The sequence below is a fragment of the Rissa tridactyla genome, chromosome 1, assembly GCF_028500815.1.
Source record: "Rissa tridactyla isolate bRisTri1 chromosome 1, bRisTri1.patW.cur.20221130, whole genome shotgun sequence".
Classification (NCBI taxonomy): Eukaryota; Metazoa; Chordata; class Aves; order Charadriiformes; family Laridae; genus Rissa; species Rissa tridactyla.
Window position 1 is genome coordinate 6,701,990 of NC_071466.1, and position 22,838 is coordinate 6,724,827.

Genomic DNA, 22,838 nt, shown 5'->3' on the forward strand with positions numbered 1-22,838 from the left:
TGAGAGGCTGAGAACTCCCCAGGGGACAGAGTGCTGCAAGCAAATGCCAGCTCAGCCACTTCTTCCCCCTCCCTAACCCAGCCTATCCTTATTGCCCGGCCTTTGCTGAGGTTTTCCTGCTTCTAAAAATATTCAGCCTCTAATTAAAAAGCCCTCTTGCTTGCCAGGGCAAACGTATCCGGCCGCAGAGCTGAGCTGGTCCTGGAGGCAGCCAGAGCTTACAGCTAACCAGCCTGGCCGCCTTTCCTGGCACGGGTGTCTTGGGGTGATGTCTGGCACCAGGGTTTAGTCTGTCACGCCGTGTTATCAAGCTGACAGCAGCTTTAGGAAGCTGGCATGAGGGCCTCCTCAAATTTTCCAAGCCTGAAGCCATCACGTGCCTTTTCCTTCTCTGTGGGGACATTAGTGCTGTGTTTCAGGCATCTGGGTCCCATGGTGGAGAGGGATGCATGTGTGGGCGATGCAGGGGTTCGTGCTGCTGATGGAGGCTTGCATGCTTCTTCCCATGCAGAGGGCTTCGGAAAGGCTGTTTAAATAATAAAAATCACTAGCAGAATGAGAGGAAGGTAAGGCAAGGGGGCAAAGGGGTACTGGGAGGGAAAAGGTCCAGCACGGCGCTGGAGCATCATATAAGTGGGGGACTCGCATGGAAGTGGGAGAAGCAAGCTTCAGACCTGTTGCTCCCTGGGCAGTGTCCATCCCCTGGCAGACTGGGGCAGCAGGACACTCTCCACCGCTACAACTGAGCCTGTTGTCCCAGGGCAGGAGGGATCCCATCCAGAAGGATTCCCAGAAGGAGTGGTGGTGTAGCCTAATGTTCACAGCACGCAATGGTGGACACCAGAGGAGCAGTTATCTCTAAGGGTTGGTGATGGCTTTTCCTCTACAGTCCATAACAGTGCTGGAAGCACGATCTGGCCTCTCCTGGAGATGTCTACCTCCAGGTTACGGTCTGATCAAACCTTGCAGTCCTGGAGGATGGGGCAGTTTGAAAAAGCAGATGGAGAAACAACAGCCTCTTCCAGGCAGCCTGTAGCTCTGTCTGCCTGGATGGAAGATGCAGTTGTCCCTTCAGGCTTGGGAGGACCTGGAATGCTGCAGCTTCCCGGGGGCGGTTTCCTCACTGGGACTCTGCTTGCATCACTTTTATACACAGCACCGAGAAGTGCTTAAAATTAAATTTGCTGTTTAAGAGCAGGCAAAGCCCTCCAGAGATGTTTCTATTTATTCTTTGCTTGCAATGGCTCTGCATGCTCTTAGCCCCCCACGCAGCAGCCCCCACTCCTCGAGAGCGGTGCTGAGGCTGGACCACGTGTATCTCACTGATGAAAGCTCTGCGGTCTGGCAGAGTGCAGAGAGTCATAGGATCATGGAATCATAGAATCACAGAATGGTTAGAGCTGGAAGGGACCCTAAGGATCATCTAGTTCCCTCACCCCTGCCCTGGGCAGGGACACCTCCCACCAGACCAGGTTGCTCCAAGCCCCATCCAACCTGGCCTTGAACCCCTCCAGGGATGGGGCAGCCACAGCTTCTCTGGGCAACCTGGGCCAGGGGCTCACCACCCTCACAGGAAAGAATTTCTACCTCGTATCTCATCGAAATCTCCCCTCTTTCAGTGTAAAGCCGTTAGCCCTTGTGCCATTCACTTCCTCCCACCCCCATGGTCTCATGAAACAGCTTGTGGGCTCTCCCCACATCACCCGCTTGGCAAATCCAGCCTTTCATCCCTAGCAGACTGTGTCCCAGATTGGCCAAACCCATGAAGAGACCTCCACCATCTCTGACAAGCTTTGGAGCAGATCCTGGAGCAGGAAATTTGCTCCAGATACTCTTGTGCTGCTTCAGTGCCACACGTCCATAATTTCCTTTGAGTCAGCCAGTGAAGTTCTCAAGCCTTTCTGCCAATGTGGAGGCCAACAAGCCACCCCTAGTTTGGAGATACAACACCCATAAGGCTGGTGGGGCTGAGCCGGGCAAGGAGAGAAGCCGCGTTGCACTTCGGACCCAGCGACAGCTGCCGCCTTCCCAGTGCTAAGGCAGTAAATCCGGGGGATCTGGGTTTATTCTCCTCCAAATCACTTTATTATATTGTGAGTAATCACAAAGCCTTACAATGCTGCAGACGTTCTTTAAAAAAAAAACAACAACAAAACAACAAACTAACACAGCGACGGTATTTGCCAGCTTTTGCTAGGACTTGTTTAGCTAGCAGCTAGCGAGAGATTACACAAGGAAATCTTGCAGTCTTCAACTGGATTGTCACATTGGGTTTTGAACTTACCACAGTGGCACAAAGACAGTAACTTTGACAGTATACGATCCCTGTAACATTTCATCTACGTACAGACTTATAAAATTAAACAACTTTCTTTTTAAAAATTACATTTTCTGCCAGCAGAAAAGAATTCTCTTAAAAAGGCAAGATCCGCTAAAAAACACCCCTTTCCTCCCAAACTGCCCCCGTCTTGCGCTGCAGTTGGTTGCTGTTCCCCTCCAGATCCCGGCCTGTAGGCAGTCACGTTGCCTTTTTAAGAAAATCGACAGGTTTCTTGTGATTGTGAAGGCTGGTTGAGCATTGCAAAGGCTCAGGAGAGGGGTAAAAGCCCCAACACCGAAAGAAAGGGTTAAAATCCCACCCTGAGGTCCCCGAACAACTCACTGAAAAGGAGACGGATAAAAAGGTGGGAGAGGGATTTCAGTATCCAAAGTGAAACGTTGAGTCTGGCTTTTATGGGCCCAATGGGTTTCAACCATCCCTAGAGACAACTGCTTTGGGCAATAGGGTTTCCTTTTGCAAAGGCCTTTGGGGGTGTGAGGACGAAGCCTGAGCTCCTCCCAACACTCCTAAGGAGGGTTGTCATTTGGGTTTCTATCTGCATCACCTTTGCATGGACCTCCCTAAATCAGTTTCAAACGTTGAAGGTCACCCTGATGCAAGGCTGGGCTTAGAAAGCAAGCTGCAGATCAGCCCGAGCAGGACTCCCATCCACAACATCCCTTCCAATCCCCAGGAAAGAGCGTGCCAGATGTGGACCAGTCCTCAGCAGACACCTCCACTGCAGGAGCTCCTACAAACAAGGCTTCACACATGGCATGGAGTCATTCTGTGCTGCCTTCCCCTGCTTTCTCCTAGCCTGAAGAAGAAGAGGGACAAGACATGCTTTGCCAGCATTTCAGCAATGGAGGAAAAAATGAGCAAACCTCTGAGGACCAGGCTTTTTATCAGATTTCAGTCGGCAGCCAAGGAGCTGTGTGAGAGAAAGAAAAAAGCTACAACCCTGGAAAATAAACCCCAAGATCTTTCCCCTGATAGGCAAAGCGCTCCAGGGTCACAGGCGTCAGTGCTAATTCTTCCCCTGGCACATTCTGGGGAGCGTTTTGGCACTGGAAATTGCCTCACGCGCGCCCAGCTGAGTCACAGATGTTGTGTTCAGATGGGGAACATCAGCGTGGAAATAGCTTACTCTCACGTCCTCTGAGCCTGCGTCTTGGTTTGATAAGGTTGTCAAACGAGAATCTGTGTCAAAGTTTTCTTCCAAGCTTCCCCAGAAAGGGAATGGGGATTTTTTTTTTTAAATTTTTTTTTTAAGCTTGGCTACACGATCTCTTCACTTCGCAACTCAGTCAGTTTGCTTTGTTGGAGGTTGGTTCCTGGGTGAGAAGTGGCTGTTGGCAGACCCCTCTGCTTCCCTTGCTCTGTTGCGCATCGGCTCTGAGCAATGGCTCGCTAAGGTTAGAAAGACAGGAGGCTGCCAAGGTTGGACCTGAAGTAATTAGACATGAAAAGGGTAGAGATGGGAAAACAGGGAGCAAATGGTGGGAAAAGTTCTCGACTCACTCAATGTTCATTGCACACCTATGCAAATAACATGTAAAAACCAGCACATTAGGAGTACCCTGTATTCAGGTTGGTCTGGAAATGTTTCTTCAAGGCTGAAAGTGCATGACAGGGAACGGAGTGCTGCTAATGAAGGCAACAACCAGAAGGCACTTCTTGGGGAGTAATAATTAAAAAAAGGATGATGCACGGGTTTGTAAGCAAGCAGCTACGGAGTCGGTACATTTTGGCGTGTGCTCTGGTGAGACGTAGCTTTGCTCCTACAAACGTGTCTGGGGCATGAAGGTTTGCTCCAGACCGACCATTCTGCCCTGGGACCTGCAGAGCAGCTCGGTCCCCCTTGTCCAGTGTCACCGCTCTTGAGCCAACGGGCTGCGTGCAGGACCTCAATGCACCTGGTAAAATTGGGACCCTGCAGATGACGTGGGGCCAGGATTTGAGAGTTTATAAAATCCACGAACAATCAAGTATTGGCATATACAAATATATAAATTATTGACAGTTTTACAAAAGGCACACTGCAAGCCATCTCAGTCCGACACCTGTACAAATCCCACAGCCCCCCGCCCTCCCTTCCCCACACCTTCTCCCCAGCTTTCATCACGAAACGTAAGGCGCTGCTGCTACGGACCCGTGGCTGTCGTGGCAACTGAGGACCTCTTTTTTGGTCAGCCCGATTTGTCGGTGGTACTGTCCTTCTTTGATGGTCTTAAGACACTGTATGTTCTTCCCCAAGGTGATGCTTTTGATGGAAGGCAGGTATTTCAGCGCAGTCTTTGGCAAGGATGACACACCTGTCCCAGAGAGGTTGAGCTCTTGTAGGGAGTTCAGACCAAAGATAACTTCAGCAGTCAGTGACTTCAAGTTGGGATTGATGGATAAATCCAGAACCTGGAGGGCTGGTAGTTCCTTGAAGCTATAAGGATTTAATTCTCCAAAGCCACGCAGGCCACTGAGGGATAAATGAATCAAATCTTTCAGCCCTGTGAAGTCTCCTTTCTCAATCTTGACTAGAGGGTTCCCGTCAAGATTTAAGTATCGGAGAGGAATCCCTTGAAGGTTTGGCACAGACGTTAGCCTGTTTCCAGAAAGATTTAAGTTCTGGATGTTGGGGATGCTCTTTTCATGGTGCCTCGTAATTGTGCTCAGCATATTATTGGATAGATCCACATTCAGGGGTTTTCCTTGACCTTTTGAAGCAAAAATGTCCATAGCTATATCCAAAAGCTTGTTATTGCTCAAATCAATGTCACCCAAAGGAGAACTGGAGAAACAGTCCTCCGGGAGGACTTCCAGAGAGTTATGACTCAGATCCAAGGACTCCAGGTACCGAAGCCTGGAGAAGGTTGTGGAGGAAATCTTGGCAATTTTGTTGTAGCTCAGGTCAAGGCTCACCAAGGTGGTGTATCCAGGGCCAGTAAGCATCGATTCATTGATTGTTTCCAGTTTGTTTGATGACAGATCCAAGTAGGAGGTATCCAGAGGGATTGGGACGGGAACAATGTGCGAGCCTATTCCACTGCAGTCCACCTTGGTCAAGCTAAAGCTGTCAAAGAGACCAAAGCTTTCCACTTCACAGTGGCAGCCGGGGAAGCAGGTTTTGGTGGTACCAAAACAAGGAAGGAGAAGCAGGAAATTGAACCAGGCCAGGAACTGCATTGTTGACCTGGAAAACAAGACAATAAGAAAAGAGATTTAATTGCTGTAGAAGTTACTTAACTGAAGATGTGTAACAGTCTGAGTTGTGCAGTCTTCTCCTCTGTCTTTCTAAAGGGATAAATTAAGTACACCCTTAAATAGCATGGACGTCCTCCTCTTTGTCTCTCATATTGTGAACCCCATTGCAAATTTAATGGAGAAAAAAATATTGGGCTAACAGTCTTTGCAGATATAATGAAGTTGGCACAACTGGAAATTCACCGTAAGGACAGTAGGCTGCCTTCAAGCAAGATCTATCCAACAGGCATCCTTTTGGCTGGACCACGGAAGAAGATAAATGACAGCTCCAACCCTGAGTCATTTTACAGCCTGGTGAACTTCAGCACACAGAGGTCTTCATGTCAGGGCATCCATGTGAGATTTGGGAGCGCCAGGTTCCAGACCCTGCATTGGAGAAATCATGTAGGCTGTGTGCCCAGTGGGAGCCTTAGGTGTCCAAAACCCTTATCAAGAAAGGAAAAACCAAACCTCCATTCAAATTTCTTATAGATGACAAAGATAACGGCATCATCAGAACATCATCCAGGATGAACGGCTAGAAAGGCTAGCTACCTCCTGGACAAATGGCCAGCACGTCTCCCTTGCTTAGACTTCAGATGCAAATTTAGAAGTGTTTAGGTAGGTAAGATCATTGCTTTATATCAGGTGGCTCAAACCCACCCTCCTTGGGCTGGTGCTGGAGCAGAGGAACCATGAACTGCTCGGTCTAACCCAGACTGTGCTGTGGTGGCCCCAGCCTCCTGCACAGTCATTAGTGGAGAGAGCCAATTTGTTTCCTATAGAGCCTCTGGGGAGTCTTTGCTAATTACATTAAGTATTCTCTCTGATTAACAATGACAGCAAGCAAGGAGCTCTCTCCATCCCTCTGGGTTTGACCCTCCTCCATCTAAGATGTTTCTGTCTCTCCGTTGTCATAGTCAAGGAAGGAAGAGAGCTGATGTGCACCTCTCCAGCTTTGCTGGACCTCTTCAGATCACATCATAACAACTCCTCCGCACAACTGTGGGCAACAGCAGCTGTGTGATTTCAAGAGCCAGCCAAAAAAGCTTTAGCTCTGCATCTCTGGGGAGGGTAAATTGGAGCATGCCAGCATCCCCACAGGTCAGCAGAGGCAGCAAGAGCTGCCCTCGCTGGTTCCCATTGCAGTCATGGGTGACGGCTCCTCATGCCTTACAAATGGTCTCCAGGAGGCCGGCAACAAAAACTGCCACCGAACCAGGCAAGCAGACCCACCAGCACCACTCTTTGGCTACGCTGCTGGTGATAAACAGAGACTCACGTGCCAAGCACTCATTTAGCCAAAAAAACCCCAACCCAATCCCCTTTAAATGCATGTTCCTGTCCCCATCTCAGCCCCACCACCCCCCCACCACCCCGGTCTCTATTCTCACCTTTCGCACAGCTGTTTAAAAGCACTTCATTAACTTCCTTGCAGTATCATCTTTCCCACACAGCCTTTGATCTGGCTGAGATGCCTTCCCCCCAGCCCCTGCACCTTCCCAGGACCATTTCCTAGAAGTTCACACTTCATCTTCCCTCACCTACCCCTTAGCAGCAGTTTCTCTCCCTTTTCAGCGTGGTCTTCTTGGCCCTGCTCTCCTTCCCAGGAGACCAACCCAGGGACTACGTGCCAATGTGCAAAAGAAGTGCAAAGGGGGAAAAGCATTGCAAAAATATTGTCCTGATCACCGATACAAGTTGGCTGGTGGTAACTCCCAGACCTCCTGCAAATAGAGAGCAGAGATTGGGACTCTGGCCAAAGAGCCTGCAACCAAAGCGTCGCTAACAGCCAACGCGCAATCCTCCAGGGTCCATTATTCTACAGAAACAACAGAAAATCAGTAAGATGAGCCCTAGTTGCAGCCCATCTCGACTATTTCTTGAGAAAACACATGTGTGTGCAGAGGGAACGGAGGGGGTAGTGCTCCTTTCTGCAGGCGCAATTCCAGATATCCCTTTCCTAATGGCATCAAGGCTGATCCCCTCTCGTTCTGTGCAGACAGACCATAGCTTGCTCCCTTCTTCAGTCCCTCCTAACCTAAAATTTACATTTTTTTCATGAAGCTGCATTTGGAATGCACTGAAATGTTTTATTACCAGGGGAGATTAGAGCAGTGGGGAGCTCTTTGGGAACTCAAAAAGCAAAATCCCAAATGTTAAATATTTCACGTACAGGGAAGTACCTGCGTTAGTGTCAGCTCAATCTACTGGTATTTCTCCTCCCAAATCCCACCCAGTGGCTATTCCCACCTCATCTCTCGACAAGGAAAGCGCCTCCTAACTTCTTCTTCAAAAACCCAGCTCAGTTCCTCATGGCTTCCCATTGACTCTGGTGGGAGGTGGATCAGACCCCAGCAGTCCAAAACACATCAGTGTGAGACTTGGCTTTCTGAGCACTGCTAAGACCTTCATGGGCTCCTGATGGGCCACCTGAAGGAAAGCAAGAGGGCAATCTCCAAAGTCCTAGTTTAACTGGGAACAAACATTTTAATAGGGCCTGTAGCAATAGGACAAGGGGTAGTGGTTTTAAACTAAAGGAGGGGAAGTTCAAACTAGATACAAGGAAAAACATTTTTACAATGAGGGTGGTGAAACACTGGCACAGGCTGCCCAGGATGGAGATGCCCCATCCCTGTAAATATTCAAGGTCAGGTTGGACAGGGCTCTGAGCAACCTGATCTAGTTGAAGATGTCCCTGCTCATGGCAGGGGGTTGGACTAGATGGTCTTTAATGGTCCCTTCCAACCCAAGCCATTCTGTGATTCTATGAACTGAGAGGAGAATCAAAGCCAGTGCTGGGCTTTGATATGTGGCTGCTCAAGCTCCTTTTGACATGGGAATTCTCTTCCTGATCAGCCTCAAAAATGATCGCCAGAAGTGAGCAGATACAGCGACTCCCACTGCAACATCCATGGCACCAGCCAGCAGCAAGCATGAAACTTTATGCAGCTGAAATGCAGTACGCAAAGCTCAGCTTAGGTACTTGCACAGCATTTATTGCCTCTTCCCTCCTCGCAGCACTGCCCCCAATTCTCCCTTACTGGCTCTGCAATTGCTTTGCAGATGAGATGCAATCCATTACCACCAGTTAAAAACTCCCTCACGGAGCAACAAGAAACATTCACACAATAACAAGCCCCTTGGCCAATATCTCTGATAAAAGATAGGAGAAATAAAGGCACTGGTCATCTTCTAGTCTACGAAAAAGACTCCTGCAGTGCTAGATAATCAACGAAGAGCTTAGTCAGGTACAGGCATGCTTCATCATCATATGGCGCAATCGATAGCGCTCTTTGAAATGGGGAAAGAAACATGCCGCAGGCATTTACAGTTCATCTGTGTACAGCGTGCACTTGAAACCGCATCAAATTGCCTTTGGATTGCTGCCTACGAGCTGCTCTGTTGATAAAGGCAGGAAGCCAAGGCATCCCCTCGTAAAAGGAAGATGAGTTATCCTCCTGCAGCACTGGGGAGATTCACCTGGAGGAAACACCACGGGCCAGAAGCCACCAGCCCCATCACCTGGGACGGTGAGGGGAAAGCCACCAGGAGAAAACAGCCTGCTTTCAAGATGGTTCAGCCATGACCTCCTCTTTTCTATGGTTGTTGTGGTGTGGAGAGATCCCAAGAACAAATTTTGGCCACTTGACTGCTCTGGAGGGCTCGTTATACCCACTGATTTCAACAGGACCTGCTGGGGGTGCAGCATCATCCCCCACATTTCAGGTGCCCAGAGTGTCCGCAGGGCTCTTGTCTTTCTACCTTGCTCATCCTTTCTGCACGCCAAGTATCCTGAGACAACCCCAAGGAGACACAGCGGTGGCTAATGGAGCACCAGCAGGGTGCCAGCCTTCTCCTCCAAATTCCACATCTCTCCCTGAGCCTGCAGATGCCCTGACACCTGCTCCCTCCTCTGCTCATCCCCAGCACCATCACGTGGCAGGACCCAGGTGGAAACCTCACACTGAGATTTCTCTGCCAAAAAAAAAGGGTAAAATTTGATTTTAAAACCAGCCTGCAGAGGAAAGCTAGGTCTCAGCTGATGGCTGGGGAGGTGGGAGGGAGGAAAGCCCTGTCACTGTGTTGTTGCAAATTCACTCTTCTCATTGCACTTGATTTCCTCCTTCTCCGCTTCCTTAAAGACTTTTCTCACTGTCTTCCCTGATCCACAGATGAGATTTTGCCACCTCGTTACAACCCAATGGAGATGTGCTAACACGTCCCACCTTGGATGGAAGCCCATTGCTCAGGGACTGGTCCCCCCCTCGGGAATGTGGAGATGAAGAAGATGCTACCTAAGCTACCTCCGGTTGCCCTGGAAACCACCAAGCTGGAAATCCCTATAGCCAAAAATCAAGGACTAATTAAAAAATAATAAAAGGGGGAGGTGTTTGAAAGTTCTTTGTTTGATGGAGTCAGGAAACAGACAACCCTGTTCTTCACACTTGCAACCCACAGCTTCCCTGAACATGCCACTTGGCAAAGCATTGGCTGAAATGCAGCTGGAGTCAGGGCTGAAGACCTAAAGTCACCCAACGAAGCTTAAGGTACATGAGTAAGAAGTGCAGAAATCCCAGGTTGTCTCTATGGTGGGGTGAAGAGAAAGAAATTGCTCCAGAAGGGGATGAAACCCACCTAAGGCCAGACCCATCCTTGCAGATGCCCCATCTCTCCCTTGTCCATGGTGGAACAGGATGCCCAGTCTCCCTGGGGTACTGCATCCTGCCCCATCCCTGGCTGCATTTTCCAAACCCAAGTCTCGGCCAGCAACCAGCTGCACCCAGGATGAATCAGTTCCGCTCACTCATCCAACAAAAAAACGCCTATTCTTCCTTTCCCCCCTTCGGTGGGTCAGTTTTCCAGCAAATCCATCTTCCCAGCCACGGGGTTACACAGGAATGGGGAAAAGAGGACCCATCTTTTCAACAGCAGCCCACCATTAGAGCAGATCAGGTATGACATGAATCCCTGCATGTCTTGCTGAACAGATCCTGGTAACTTCCATTTTTTTTTTCTGCCAAGGTGCTGCTGGATTAATTCTGGATTAACAACAAATAGAGCAACCTTTAAAGGAAAGAGGCAAAAAGGAAGGGCTGGACTCTGCCTATCCCAAATAGAGTTGCTGCTCTAGCAAAGCATGATGGAATTGCAACTCCTTCAACACCCTTTGCAACACCCTTACTAGCAACGATATTTCATCAGGGGGAAGAGCTGGGAATTGTCTCCTGTCTCTTGCATCAGCCAAGTGAAAAACAGCAAAGTCTTTATAGCAAGGCCCACAAAGCCCACTTGGCTGCATTCGCTAATTGGGGGCAGGGGAAAGGGAAAGCTATTGGAAAGCGAAACAAGCTGCATAGGTTATGACAGAGGCCATAAATCCTCCAGACTGGGGAAAGAAAAAAAAAAAAAAAAAAAGATGAGATAGTTGGCTCTTTCTCTCTTTAAATACTTGGGAGGCTCCAAGAGGCAGCTGGGATGGTGGCTCCAGCAGATTGCTCCGGAGCACCAGGATGCTCTTGAGTTGCTTCTCCCACAACAAAAGCGCTTCAGAGACCTCTTTGTGTCTTTGTGTTTGTTTTTTTTTTTCTCCATTAATTATTCTGTAAAATAGGAATAATTACCGACTAAAGCACGGCACTAGCAACAGCTACACTTTTCCAGTGCGGACTCTCCCGGGCTGAGTCCAAATGAGGCCACGGAGGCAATCGCAGACCGGTCTCCAGATCCCACGCGCTGGCGCGAGCAGACAGCAAAACTGCCTCAAACCAGCCTACAACCAGAGACTACTAATCCCTTAACTCGCAGGCACACACCCCTCACATGAAAAAGAAACTGCTGCCGACAAGGTTACTCTCTTTTTTCTTTTTTTTTTTTTCTTTTCCTTTGTGTGAATCCATTGAAAGTAAAGGTCATCCAGGCTTTTGCTCTGCCTGCTTCAGACTGGCTCTTCCCTGCAGAAGGGGTCCCCACATGCATGCAGCAAATAATTGTGCTTACCCCTCTCTACAAAGCTTATTAAACCAATTAGTGCTTCCTCACAAAGGAGTTCTGGTGTAAATGGGAAGGGGGCTTTCTGACCCATTTGTTATTTTTTGGGTTTTTTGCTGGTTTGGGAGTACGCTTTGCAAATACCGGTCCTGGTTTTGTACGCAGCTTTTGTGACTTCTTGGATTTAAGGAGAGGAGAGCTAATGAGAATCCAAGAAGTATCTGCTGCTTAGGTTTTAGCATTTGCTTAGGTGGGTTTGGGGGAGTCCAGTGGAGTTACTCTTGGTGTCAGTGGCAGCAGGATGAGAATCAGTCCCTTGGCTCTTCTAAATTCAGCTCGGTTTAATGGCGCCCTCCATCAGGAGCCATTGCACAAGTCACTTTTGGGTGATAAGTTATCGCCCTTCACTTCACGCTGGTGGTTTTATCTGCTTAGAGAACAGAGCCATCCTCAATCACCCCTCAGGATATAGAGAAGGGGATGTGCAACCCCGTCTTTGCCTTCTCCTCACCCTATTTCCCCCACCAGTGTGTGCAAGCAATTGGATGGGGGAAACTCAGCCACTGGGGCGGTGGCTTTAGCCCTTATGGCTCAATGTAAAGAGACAGTGAAGGCCTGAACAGGAGCTAAAACCATCCTGCCAGTGCCTGAACACTTTTTGTTTGATCTTCCCACTCACTGGCGAAAATCAGAATTAAATACAGGGAACGAAAAAAAAAAGAAAAAAGAAAAAAAAGAAAAAAGAAAAAAAGAAAAAAAGAAAAAAGAAAAAAGAAGAAAAAAGAAAAAAGAAAAAAGAAAAAAGGAAAAAGGAAAAAGAAAAAAGAAAAAAGAAAAAAGAAAAAGAAAAAAGAAAGAAAAAAGAAAAAAGAAAAAAGAAAAAAGAAAAAAGAAAAAGAAAAAAGAAAGAAAAAAGAAAAAAGAAAAAAGAAAAAAGAAAGAAAAAATAAAAAATAAAAAAGAAAAAATAAAAAAGAAAAAAGAAAAAAGAAAAAAAAAGAAAAAAGAAAAAGAAAAAAGAAGAAAAAAGAAAAAAGAAAAAAGAAAAAAGAAAAAAGAAAAGAGAAAAGAGAAAAGAGAAAAGAGAAAAAAGAAAAAAGAAAAAAGAAAGAAAAAAGAAAAAAGAAAAAAGAAAAAGGAAAAAAGAAAAAAGAAAGAAAAAAGAAAAAAGAAAAAGGAAAAAAGAAAAAAGGAAAAAAGAAAAAAGGAAAAAAAAAGAAAAAAAGAAGAAAAGATGTATCTATGAATTCCTTTCCACTTTAATGATTTCTAATAATGGATGTAGAAGCACCTCCTCGGCATTCAGTCAAGAGCCCCACCACCAAAGGGGGAGTTATTAGCAAGTAATTAACCCAGTGGTATCAAGAATCTACATTACCAGGCTATGGAAGAAAAATATGCAATAGGCACCAAACTGGGGACGGAAAGAAAAAGTCATCTCTCCTCCGTCAATGCAGAGCCATGGGTTGTATTTAAGGCAGGCCGGGGGTGTGGCGTGATGGGGATGGGTGGGCTCAGGATGGGATTTCTCCTCTCTGACCTGTGTGTCCCCAGGCACCACAGGAGGTAGCCAAGACAAGCAGATCTTGAACCAATGGCTTCTTTGCTCTGCAGGGAGCTTTGTCGCCGCCCAAGTGATTTTAAGAGGGGACCAAACTGCCATAAAGAGAGATGAGACCTGGTCTAGTGGGAGGTGTCCCTGGCCAGGGCAGGGGGTTGGAACTAGGTGATCTTTAAGGTCCCTTCCAACCCAAACCATCCTATGATTCTACAATTCTATGAGATGCTGCTCACAGACCTGGACAAGAACCACTTTGCTCTGCATCAAGTCTATCTTTGCAAGACTTGAATCTCACAAAAAAACCCATGGAATCTGGGGTTTGGACAGCCAGAATGGCCAAGGAAAGCAAAAACAAGACGTCATTCCTCATTTTCGCAATATCTCAGTTGGCTTTTCTCAGCTCCGGACACAGAGAAACTGCTGAGCCAAAACCACAATGATTAACCACCATCCCACTGATTCTCTCCATCCTTCAGGGAGATTTTCATAGACGTTACAGGGGACGAGATAGAGGAGATCAGCGAGAGCGAAGCCAAGTTGTTAAGCATCAGACACATTTCATAACCCCAAAGCCAAAACGCCCCTCAATCCACCACATGGGCTGCAGAGAAGACATATGGGATTGATTAAGAGGGAACCCAGCACCTCCAAACCCTACAGCTTCACACTATGGGGTTGTTTTCAAACATATGACGTGCCTTGCTCAGCTGAAACAGCCTCTGCTGTATTTTTTTCCTTTAAAGTAAAAAAAAAAAATTAAAAAAAAATCCTTTATTTTTAAAAGAAATGGAGAACCCTATTAAAATAATCTTTGCTCCAACTGTTAATGTCACAAATCCCATCTGCTTTGCAAGACGCCATGGGTAATTTATCATCCTCGTGTTTAAACAGCTAATAGTTTATTCCACTTATGCAATCCCTCCCCCCCGCCCTCCCCCAGCATCCCTCATCCCCCCTCAAGGAGGAAATCAAGGTGCGGTGTGGTGTGTTTTTGTCTCTGACAAAAGGAAACCTGTGCGGGCAGGTCTGCCAGCCCATACGGCAAGTTCCAGCTGATTTACATCCGCGGCTGAAATATGGACAATTTCTGCCGCCCTGAGAGCTCCGTGCCTCGAAAAGCCGCATCTTGGAAGCAAACAGCAGCCCAACTCCCGGGAATTTCGCCTCAAGTGGGAAAAAGTCGGTGCTACCTCCAGCATGGGCAAATTAGGAATTAAATCTCAGCCGCAGCAGGGTTTTGCACAAAAATCCCCTTTCCCTGCTCAGCCCAGGAAGCTCTCATGTTAATGGCGGTTTTATTCGAGGTGGGGGAAACAGTCTCCCGTGGCTTTTTGAAAGCAATTTTGCTCGCCAGCCTCACGCCGAGCTGTGCTTGTGCCCGGAGGAGGCGTTCCCAAAAGGAAATGAAGTTTGCCGAGCCTCTGGAGCGGCTGCGGGCAGGGGAAGGCAGGCACTGGGGCAGCGTGGCACCTCCCGGCAGCAGCCCTATGGATTCATGGGGCTTACTGGGAGCAGAGGGGATGCGAGCATCCCGGCCCCACCATTGCTGCCTGGCTATGCCAGCTGCAGGACCACTCAAAGTGGGAGCATCGGCAGCCACATACCGGTTCATGGAATCACAGAATGGCAGGGGTTGGAAGGGACCTCTGGAGATCACCCAGTCCAACCCCCTGCCAGAGCAGGGTCACCCAGAGCAGGTGGCACAGGAACACGTCCAGGTGGGTTTGGAATGTCTCCAGAGACGGAGACTCCCCCACCTCTCTGGGCAGCCTGTGCCAGGGCTCTGCCACCCTCACAGGAAAGAAGTTTTTCCTCATGTTCAGACAAAATTTCCCATGTTCAAGTTTGTGCCTGTTGCCCCTTGTCCTGTCACTGGGCACCACTGAGAAGAGTCTGGCCCCATCTTCTTGCCCCCCACACTTTAGCTCTTGCTGAGCATTGATGAGATCCCCTCTCAGCCTGCTCTTCTCCAGGCTGAACAGCCCCAGGGCTCTCAGCCTTTCCTCAGCACAGAGATGCTTCAGTCCCCTGGATCATCTTTGTAGCCTCCGCTGGACTCTCTCCGGTAGTTCCCAGCAGCCCGGGATGTACGGGATTGAACAAAGCATCCACAAGGGATGCAGGAGCTCAGGGCTTTCTCCTGCTGCAGCATTACCCCAGGGGTGACCACCCCAAAACTTTTAACCCCCTGAAAGCTCCTGCTTCCCATCCGTCCTCTCTGCTTTTTAACCATGAGCATTTCCAGGAACAGGAGGTCTCGCTGTCCCAGCACTCGCTGAGCCTAACACAGACCTCATCTCAGCCAGGAACACAAATATTTTCTTAACTGCCTCAAACTCGGCCCAAACAGGATCTTTATCATAAACCCAGCGACAGATCCCAGAACGGGAGGTCTCCGTTGCAGAGGAGTTATTTTGGCACAAATAGGTTTACGAACCAGCCCTTCAGTGCAGCAAAGGGAGAGGTTTACACCTTAGTTTTACACCAGCCCTAATGCATTTTGCTGTAGAGGGACCTAGTAAAGCCACCAGCAGATCCCCATCCACCATCCCCGATGCCCAAGGGCTCACCATGATGCACGGAGGGAGGCTGCGAGTACCCAGGCTTTCCTGGGTACCAAATCACAGCAGGAACCTTGGTAGCATTAAACCCTCCTTCTTCGAGGCTGCATCCCCCTTTGCAAAAGATCAACTTAAAAATGATGGATCACATCTACAACGTTGGGGTTGCATGTGCTTCCCCCTCTTCTCCGACCGTTCCTGGTGTCAGGCTAAGAAAGCCAAGAAGCTGACATGAATTTTTAAAGCATAAAACACCTGAGGCAGGGCCGTATTTCTTAGCAGGTCAATTATTGAATGCTGAAATGACCCTAGCAAGCTTTTCCTATAGCCTCAGCCCTTGACAATCCTCTCCCACACCTGGCCCCCAAACCCAGGCGGTTCCTATCTCAGCTCCTGCTACAACAATACTTGTTCGTAGCACTGCGGCTCCCAGAGACATGATATAATTCAGGAGGAATGCACTCTGGGACCAACACCATATGCCAGGCCAGTGGGAAACGTTGAGGTGCAGCACGGGGAGAGGAAACCTCCTGTCCATGCCGGACACTTCGTGGTTTTAACTGATAATAGAGCTGCTCAGCCGGATCACGGTGGCCAGCTGGGGAATGCCATGTGCCATGTGTGTCCCTGGGATGCCACATGCCACATCCCACCCCAGGAGAGCGCAGGTTGCAAGGACCCACCAGCAGCTGCCTGGTCCATGAGGGAAAGGCACAACGTCTGTGGATGTACCCCACATCCCTGGCGTCGTTTGATTTCAGCCACCCCGGTGGGCTGGTTTGAGCTGCAGAAGGACTACGCTGCATGGATGGACATGGATGGGTTCCCCTGGAGAGGATGAGCTGGGCAGGGGGAAGGAAGGAAGAGAGAGGAGGGATGGTGCCAGGCGAAGGCGATACCTCCCGGGGTGGCTGGAACTAGATCAGGGGGTTGGAACTAGATGATCTTCAAGGTCCCTTCCAACCTAAACCATTCTGTGATTCTATATGATGCCTCTGCCCTTCCAGGTGAGACACAGGAGCGAATAGCTCATAGCAGCCCCATCATCCTGTATCTCTAAGGTCTTTCCAGCTCTTTCTCCTTAAAACAGAGGTGGCTGCAAACCAGGTGTCCAAACGCTGCCTCTGATGGCATGTCTTGGTCATGGTGCTCTGCCTGGTCCCAGCAAGCAGAGGCAGCCAGCACTGCCCGAAATCATGCAAAAAGAAGAGGGGAAAAGAATTTCCCCCCAGCTGGGCAACGCCTCCAGCCCTGGCAGAAGGATTTTAGGAGGACTCCATGCAGCTTTAGCTCTCTGAAACAAAGCAGCTCCCAACCTCCCTTCTATCAGCCCTGCGGGGCTGTTGGCTTCAATAGGGGAGGGCAAAGCGAGGAGGCAACACTATGCTGGGTGCCCCTCGGCATCGCCCCAGCCTGCCCATGGCTTCTTTGTGGGCTTTTTATTTATTTTTGTGGCTGTGGGTTTGTTTTTTTTTTTTTCCATGCACAATAATCTCCGGGCCTCTTTGCCGCCTGTGGCTCTCAGCGTGCAGCTGCAGACCCTCCACCGAGGAGATAATAAATACAATCCTGGCCGTTATTGTTGCAAACAGCACAGCTGGAGGCTCCCGTCTCGTTCCCCTCCCGGCCTTTCTTCCCCCCTGCCCAAATAATTCTTGCAACGTGACACTGCGAACAATGAACGCCAGCAAAATCTCTCGGTGGAGCATCAGCTGGAGCTTCAGGAGCTGCCCCAACCCTGGTGAAGCGCGTGAGACATTCGCTACGCCCAGCAGGTCTCCGAGAAGATTTGGGAAGGGGGGATTTGGGGAGGGGAAGGGGGTCTGGGTAAAGCTGACAAAGGGTTTAGCAGCAGGGCATCATCCCCACCGCAGTTCCCAGCCCAGATGCTGCTCAACTGCCCCAGGGATGTGATGTTGTGGCATCTCCTGAGCTCTTAGCCTGCCTTCCCTGGCACAGGATCCTCCAGTCCCTCTTGGCTGGCATGGCGTCTTGGAGACAAAGATCATCTAAAGTAGGTTTGGAGAGACACAACCCCAGCAGGACCCATTTCTCACTGATGTTACCACGAGTCCCCATTCATGTGCCTCCATTTCCCTCCTGACACCTTAAGGTTGACGAACCCCAAGGCAAAGAGGTCTTCATTCCAGTGTGGGGATGGGGGTGCCATCTCCAAGTTCAAATCTCACCAGCTTAACTGGGAATGGAGCACAAGCCAAGGCACCCTGGTCTCACCCCATAGAGAAGCCCCTTGCCAATGCCACTGCTGCCACAACGGGTCCAGCCAAATGCCACCACTGTCCTCATGCACCACGCCCAGCTCCTGCCTTGCCTGGACACTCCGGGGACACCAGCCCTGCTTTGCCCTTTGCAAAATGGGCAGCCAGGCTGGGGGACATGGAAAGGGATGTCTGGGAAGGTCGTTGTGCTAGAGAAATATCTAAGCACCTCTCAAATCAGTTTTGTGGACTCTAAACCCTGACTGCCAACAGCAGACCTGCCTCTCCAGGGACCTCTACCCACCCATGCTGCTCACCTCCCCTGCCTCCATCCTGTCCCCATCCCTGTCCCCTTGTTTTTGACGCAGCTCTGTGACACTCCTGCCATGCCATGGAGATGCCACAAGTCACCCAGGACACACGCAACCATCTTCCTTTACCATTTAATCCTGTATTAAGCCACCTCCTAACCCAATTTGACCTGATTTCACTCTACCTGACCAAGAGAGTAAGAATTCCCAAATTACAGCATCCTCATAGGTGTCCTCTGTATGGACTACACGGTGTTGGCCCCTTGCACCCCGTTTCTTCCCCCAAAGCCAGGGGAGGTCACTGTGTTGCGAACACAGAGATAGGGACATCACCGTGGGACATTCAGGGACAGTCGGTGAGAGCAATGCTCTCCCCTAATGCATGATACTGGCCAAGTTCAGAGTTACCCTCTGAGCCTCCAATCCTCTGAGCTGGAGACCTCATGCAAGAGGCGGCAAAGCTTCGATCCTGGGTAGATATAGGGGCTGCACCTTGGGTGGGAACTGAGCCTTTGCACTGGGATTAAAGGTATTTAGAGGAAAGATCTCCTCCACCCTGCTGAGTGAAGCTTGGCCTCGCCGTGCGCCCTGCTACAGACATCTCATTCTCAAGGATGGGAAGAAAATGGGCGATTTTGGGGTCAGGGACGTGCCCTGCCCCACGTGGAGAAATCCGCGCACATTTGTCACTTTAGATGTGATGGGGGTGAGGAATCACGTCTGGTTTGACCCATCTGCCACAGCAGGGCTTTGCCTTTACGTCTCAGTTTTTCCTGACGGGGGTTATCTTATTGAAAGTCAAAAAAAAAAAAAAAAAAAAAAAGGTCCTTATTTCTCTCCCCACCCTTGAGCTTGAGCTGCCGGGCGAGAACCAGGGGAAAGGAGAGGAGTGAGCATCACAGATACACGGACAGCTAAAGAGAAGCAGGAGGGGGGCAAGGGGAAGGAAAAGAAAGCCCACAGATGCCGGCACTCAAGACATTACACACAGCACATGGCCCTCCGCTCAGCGACGGCGGAGATAAAAGCGCTTTTTTTCCAGTTTGCCACCACTCCGACAGGCAGATTTCCAGCCTGGTTAATGCAAGGCAGGAATGTCCCGTGCTTAAGGCAGCCAGGTTGGTTTAATCTCCTGCAGAGTCTGCGAGCCTGGGGGGGGCGGGATGTGGGGTGGAGGGCGGGTGTGTGATTCTCAGAGCACGTATTTGCTTCTCCCCCCCCACCCCCCCACACCAGGAATACTCCAAGAAGGAATGATGGAAACTCCCAGGAAATTGGGAAAAAAAAAAAAAATCAAATATATACATGCATGTATAAAAAAATTGCAATACAAGTGAAAATCTCAGGGCTCCCCGGCAATGAATGGCTGAGCCGTTCATACATTCGCCTCGATGGGCCCAGGTGCCAAGTTTTAAGACAAGAAACGGCTTGCTCGAGCCAGCCTTTATCTCTTCCCGGCCCTCAACATCTCAGCGTTCGGAAGTTTCTTTTGATAGCCTGCCAGGCGGCCAGCGCTGCGGCTACCGCGCAGGGCCCGGGGGTCAGGAGGGCTGCCGGACAAGGATGCCTTGTCTTATCCCACCCTCCAGCCTCTCCTTCTCCCCACCAGCCAGCTGACAAGGGAGGAGGAGGAGGAGGGAGAAGAGAGTGAAAGAGGAGGGGGGGGGGGGGAAGAAAAAAAAAAAAAAAAAAAAGCAGTTAGGGATAGAGGGAAAACTCTAAACCTCCGGAAGACAGTGGCTCACCTTTTTTTCCCAGTTCTGTCTTGCACCGGGGTGGCAAACACTGCTGGTCACTGCGGGGCTGGGAGAGCACAGGACGCTTTTTCCTATATTAAAAAATAAAAAAAAAACAACAAAAACCCAAGAGTAACTTTTGTATGTTTTTTTTTTATTTTATTTTACAGCTTTTTCCCCCTATTCCCTCCCATCCGTTCAATGCTGCTTTATTCCTTGCACTCAATCTTAAAGAACAGGGGTGCAGGAGACCCCTCACCCCGACCCTGCAGCCTTCCCTTGCCAGTCCACTTCGCCGCTAGAAATTAATGTCCCCTGGGATGTCCCTCATGTCGTCCGGGCATTTTGTAATTGTTCCCCCCACTGCTGCCTCCGCCAGCAGCTGCTCAAATTCATTCACAAACCAGCAGCGTCTCCCCGCTCCAGGATGCTGCAAGGGAAAACCCGCCTGGGTGCTGCCACCCAACCTCCTGCCTCCCCCCCCTCCTCCGGTGCCGAGCATCGCTCACCCCGCGCACCCACTGCCTCCGGAGAGGGACCGGGCGACGACTGAGCACAGGTCAGGGCCTCGATGGGCCATTTATAACCCACAGCACCTCCTGTGTCCTCTCCGGGACGGGGACTGGCTTCCGTGGGTTGAGCGGGGACACGAGCCCTGTGCCAGCGCGGTGGCAGACACTAACCCGCCGCCGGTGGCCAGCAGCCAGCCAAGTTTGGGCTGCAGATTCACCCAGGGACGTACCAGGCTCCCTCCGGTCCTTTCAGCATCTAACACATCCAACGTGCTCCTTATTCCTGGAGAGATCGGTGAGGCGTTGGTCTAACCCTGCCTTTCCAAAGCCTCTTCTCCCAGTATTTGCTCCGCTCTCTACCGCTCCAATAAAACCCTGCGCTCCAATAAAACCCCGTGAGCTTCACAGCAGCGATCAATGCGATATTTCAGCGCAACGCCAGCCATCAGCACGGGCAGGCTCTCTGCAGAGCAATGGCACAGTGTCCACCCAGACAAGTTTCCTACTGTAACTTCAGTGAATGCGGTTATTCAGGCTAACGGCAGCCGATTTATCATGGCAGACACCCGGGCAAAAAAAAAAATAAAATAATCTTTCGACTGGGGCGGCTGGAGGCTCCTCGCCCGGCTGCCAGGATGAACGCCGTGTGCTCGGCCCGGCTGGCCGTGAGCTCGTTACACCCGGGCTCGAAGGTCTTCGCTGCCACCGAATTCCGTTCGTTAACCGCGATGGAGAGTCGGTTAACGGCGGCGATGCCACTTCCCCACAGCTCTGTCCTCGCCGCCCTCCTCCCAGCCTTCCCGCATCCCAAGCAGAGGAGGAAAGTTGACGGACCCTTTTGTTTCCCGAGAGCTGGCACGTGTTGTGGTTTAACTGGGCTAATAAATCTGCCGTGGTCTGCGCCTTTTAATGACTGCAGCGTTAATAACAAGTTTCCATGGAGCTGCTTAAAAGTTTACAGGGTGTGTGCGTTATCAGGGGAACCCCGTGCTTTCTGACCTCCTGCTTCAAAAGTCACAACCAGCAGCTTTTTTTTTTTTTTTTTTTTTTTTTTTTTTTCTATAAGAGAACAAATAAATCTTGGTCTGCTTCCTCTCCCTTCCTGCCCCCCCCCCCCCCCCCCCCCGCCCCTCAACACACCTTCCCCTCCAGCTTAATCCATTTACAGGCATGGGAAATTCCCAGGCAGGGAGCTTTGCCCTGCCTTTATCTCTGCAACCCGGGGGAGAACCCCCCCCCACCTCTTTTGCACCTTCCAGCCTGGTCACCCCATCCAGGTGACCCCCCCTTTAAGCTTTATCCCCCTCCCTTCTCCTTTTTCCCCCTTACCTTGGGCGAGCTGCGAGCCTCCCAGCACCAAAACCCGACCAAAAAAAAAAACCCTCTCTCCTCTCCCCCTCCGCCGTGCTGGGAGGGGAGGGCCGGGAAAAGGGGGAGTGGGGAAGGGGTGGGGGGTGGAAGGGGGCGGGGGGGGGCTAGAGGAGGGGAGACAGGGAGCCCTGTGTGAAATCAAAGCCCCGAAACCGGGCACGGGAGGCGGTGCGGAGCCTCCAGCTGCTGCTCGGATTACTTTGCAGCCGTGGCAATCCCAAGCACTCTACAAAGCACCATTCCACCGGGGGTGAGGGGAAGGGAAGAGGGAAGAGATCCCGGCTGGAGATTCTTCATCCTCCGGGGAGAGGGAGCCGGGATGGGGGCGGCTCGTACGCACTCGCTGCACCCCAAAATTCCCCCTTTGGGAAAGCCAGAGATGTGTGTGTGGGAAAGGAGTTTAACTCCATCCGAGACCTCTGTCCTCCCCCCAAACCGTACTCGAGGCGTTTTGCAGCCGATGCCCCCCCCCCCCTCCCCCCCCAACCTCGCACCGCCGAGCCCCCGTGCGAGGCAAACTCATCACGCCAAAAAAAGTTTTCACACTCGGAGGTTTGGGGGGCACCCCAGCAGACACCCCCAGGGCTAGCTCTGCGCATCCCCGGCGAGGCTCAGCCCACCCCCATCCAGCGAGCCCCCCCACCCAAAAAAAAAAAAAAAGATAATTTGGGGGTGATGGGCGGGGGGGTGGGGAACTACAACATCCTGGGGCTCTGCACACCCTGCGAGTTTGGGGAGGGGATGGGGGGCGGCAAGGAGGGACCCACCGGGACCGGGGAGGGGCCGGGGGAGCGGCGGGCAGGGACTCACCGGGACCGGCGAGGGGATGGGGGGCGGCGGGGGCGGGGGGGGACTCACCGGGGCGGGGGTCGGTTCCCACGGCGGGGCGGCCGCGGAGCGCGGGTTCCCACGGCGGGGAGCGGGCGCCGCCGGGAGCCGGCAGCAGCGAGGCTTGGGGCCGGGTGTCCCCTTCTTCCCTCCTCCTCCTTCCTCCTCCTCCTCCTTCTCGTCCAAGGCGT

At 50.8% G+C, this 22,838-nt stretch overlaps 1 protein-coding gene across 7 annotated transcripts; it reads right to left on the reverse strand.

The window, feature by feature from the left end:
* Positions 1-1,508: 1,508 nt before the first annotated feature.
* Positions 1,509-22,838, reverse strand: TSKU (tsukushi, small leucine rich proteoglycan). Of its 7 annotated transcripts, none has more exons than XM_054187982.1 (4): positions 22,678-22,838; positions 19,946-20,028; positions 7,106-7,284; positions 1,509-5,507 (listed from the first exon to the last, which is right to left on the reverse strand). In XM_054187982.1, exon 4 carries the CDS (start codon positions 5,498-5,500, stop codon positions 4,442-4,444), a length of 1,059 nt encoding a protein of 352 aa, XP_054043957.1. In that variant the 5' UTR covers positions 5,501-5,507; positions 7,106-7,284; positions 19,946-20,028; positions 22,678-22,838; the 3' UTR covers positions 1,509-4,441. The 7 variants fall into 7 exon arrangements, with proteins under 7 accessions (XP_054043957.1, XP_054043961.1, XP_054043963.1 ...); XM_054187986.1 differs by lacking the exon at positions 22,678-22,838 and adding an exon at positions 20,679-21,459; XM_054187988.1 differs by lacking the exon at positions 22,678-22,838 and adding an exon at positions 20,446-20,655.

Bases quoted from the DNA above. Each gene is read 5' to 3' on its own strand.
- TSKU (XM_054187982.1), bottom strand. From the start codon at position 5,500: ATGCAGTTCCTGGCCTGGTTCAATTTCCTGCTTCTCCTTCCTTGTTTT.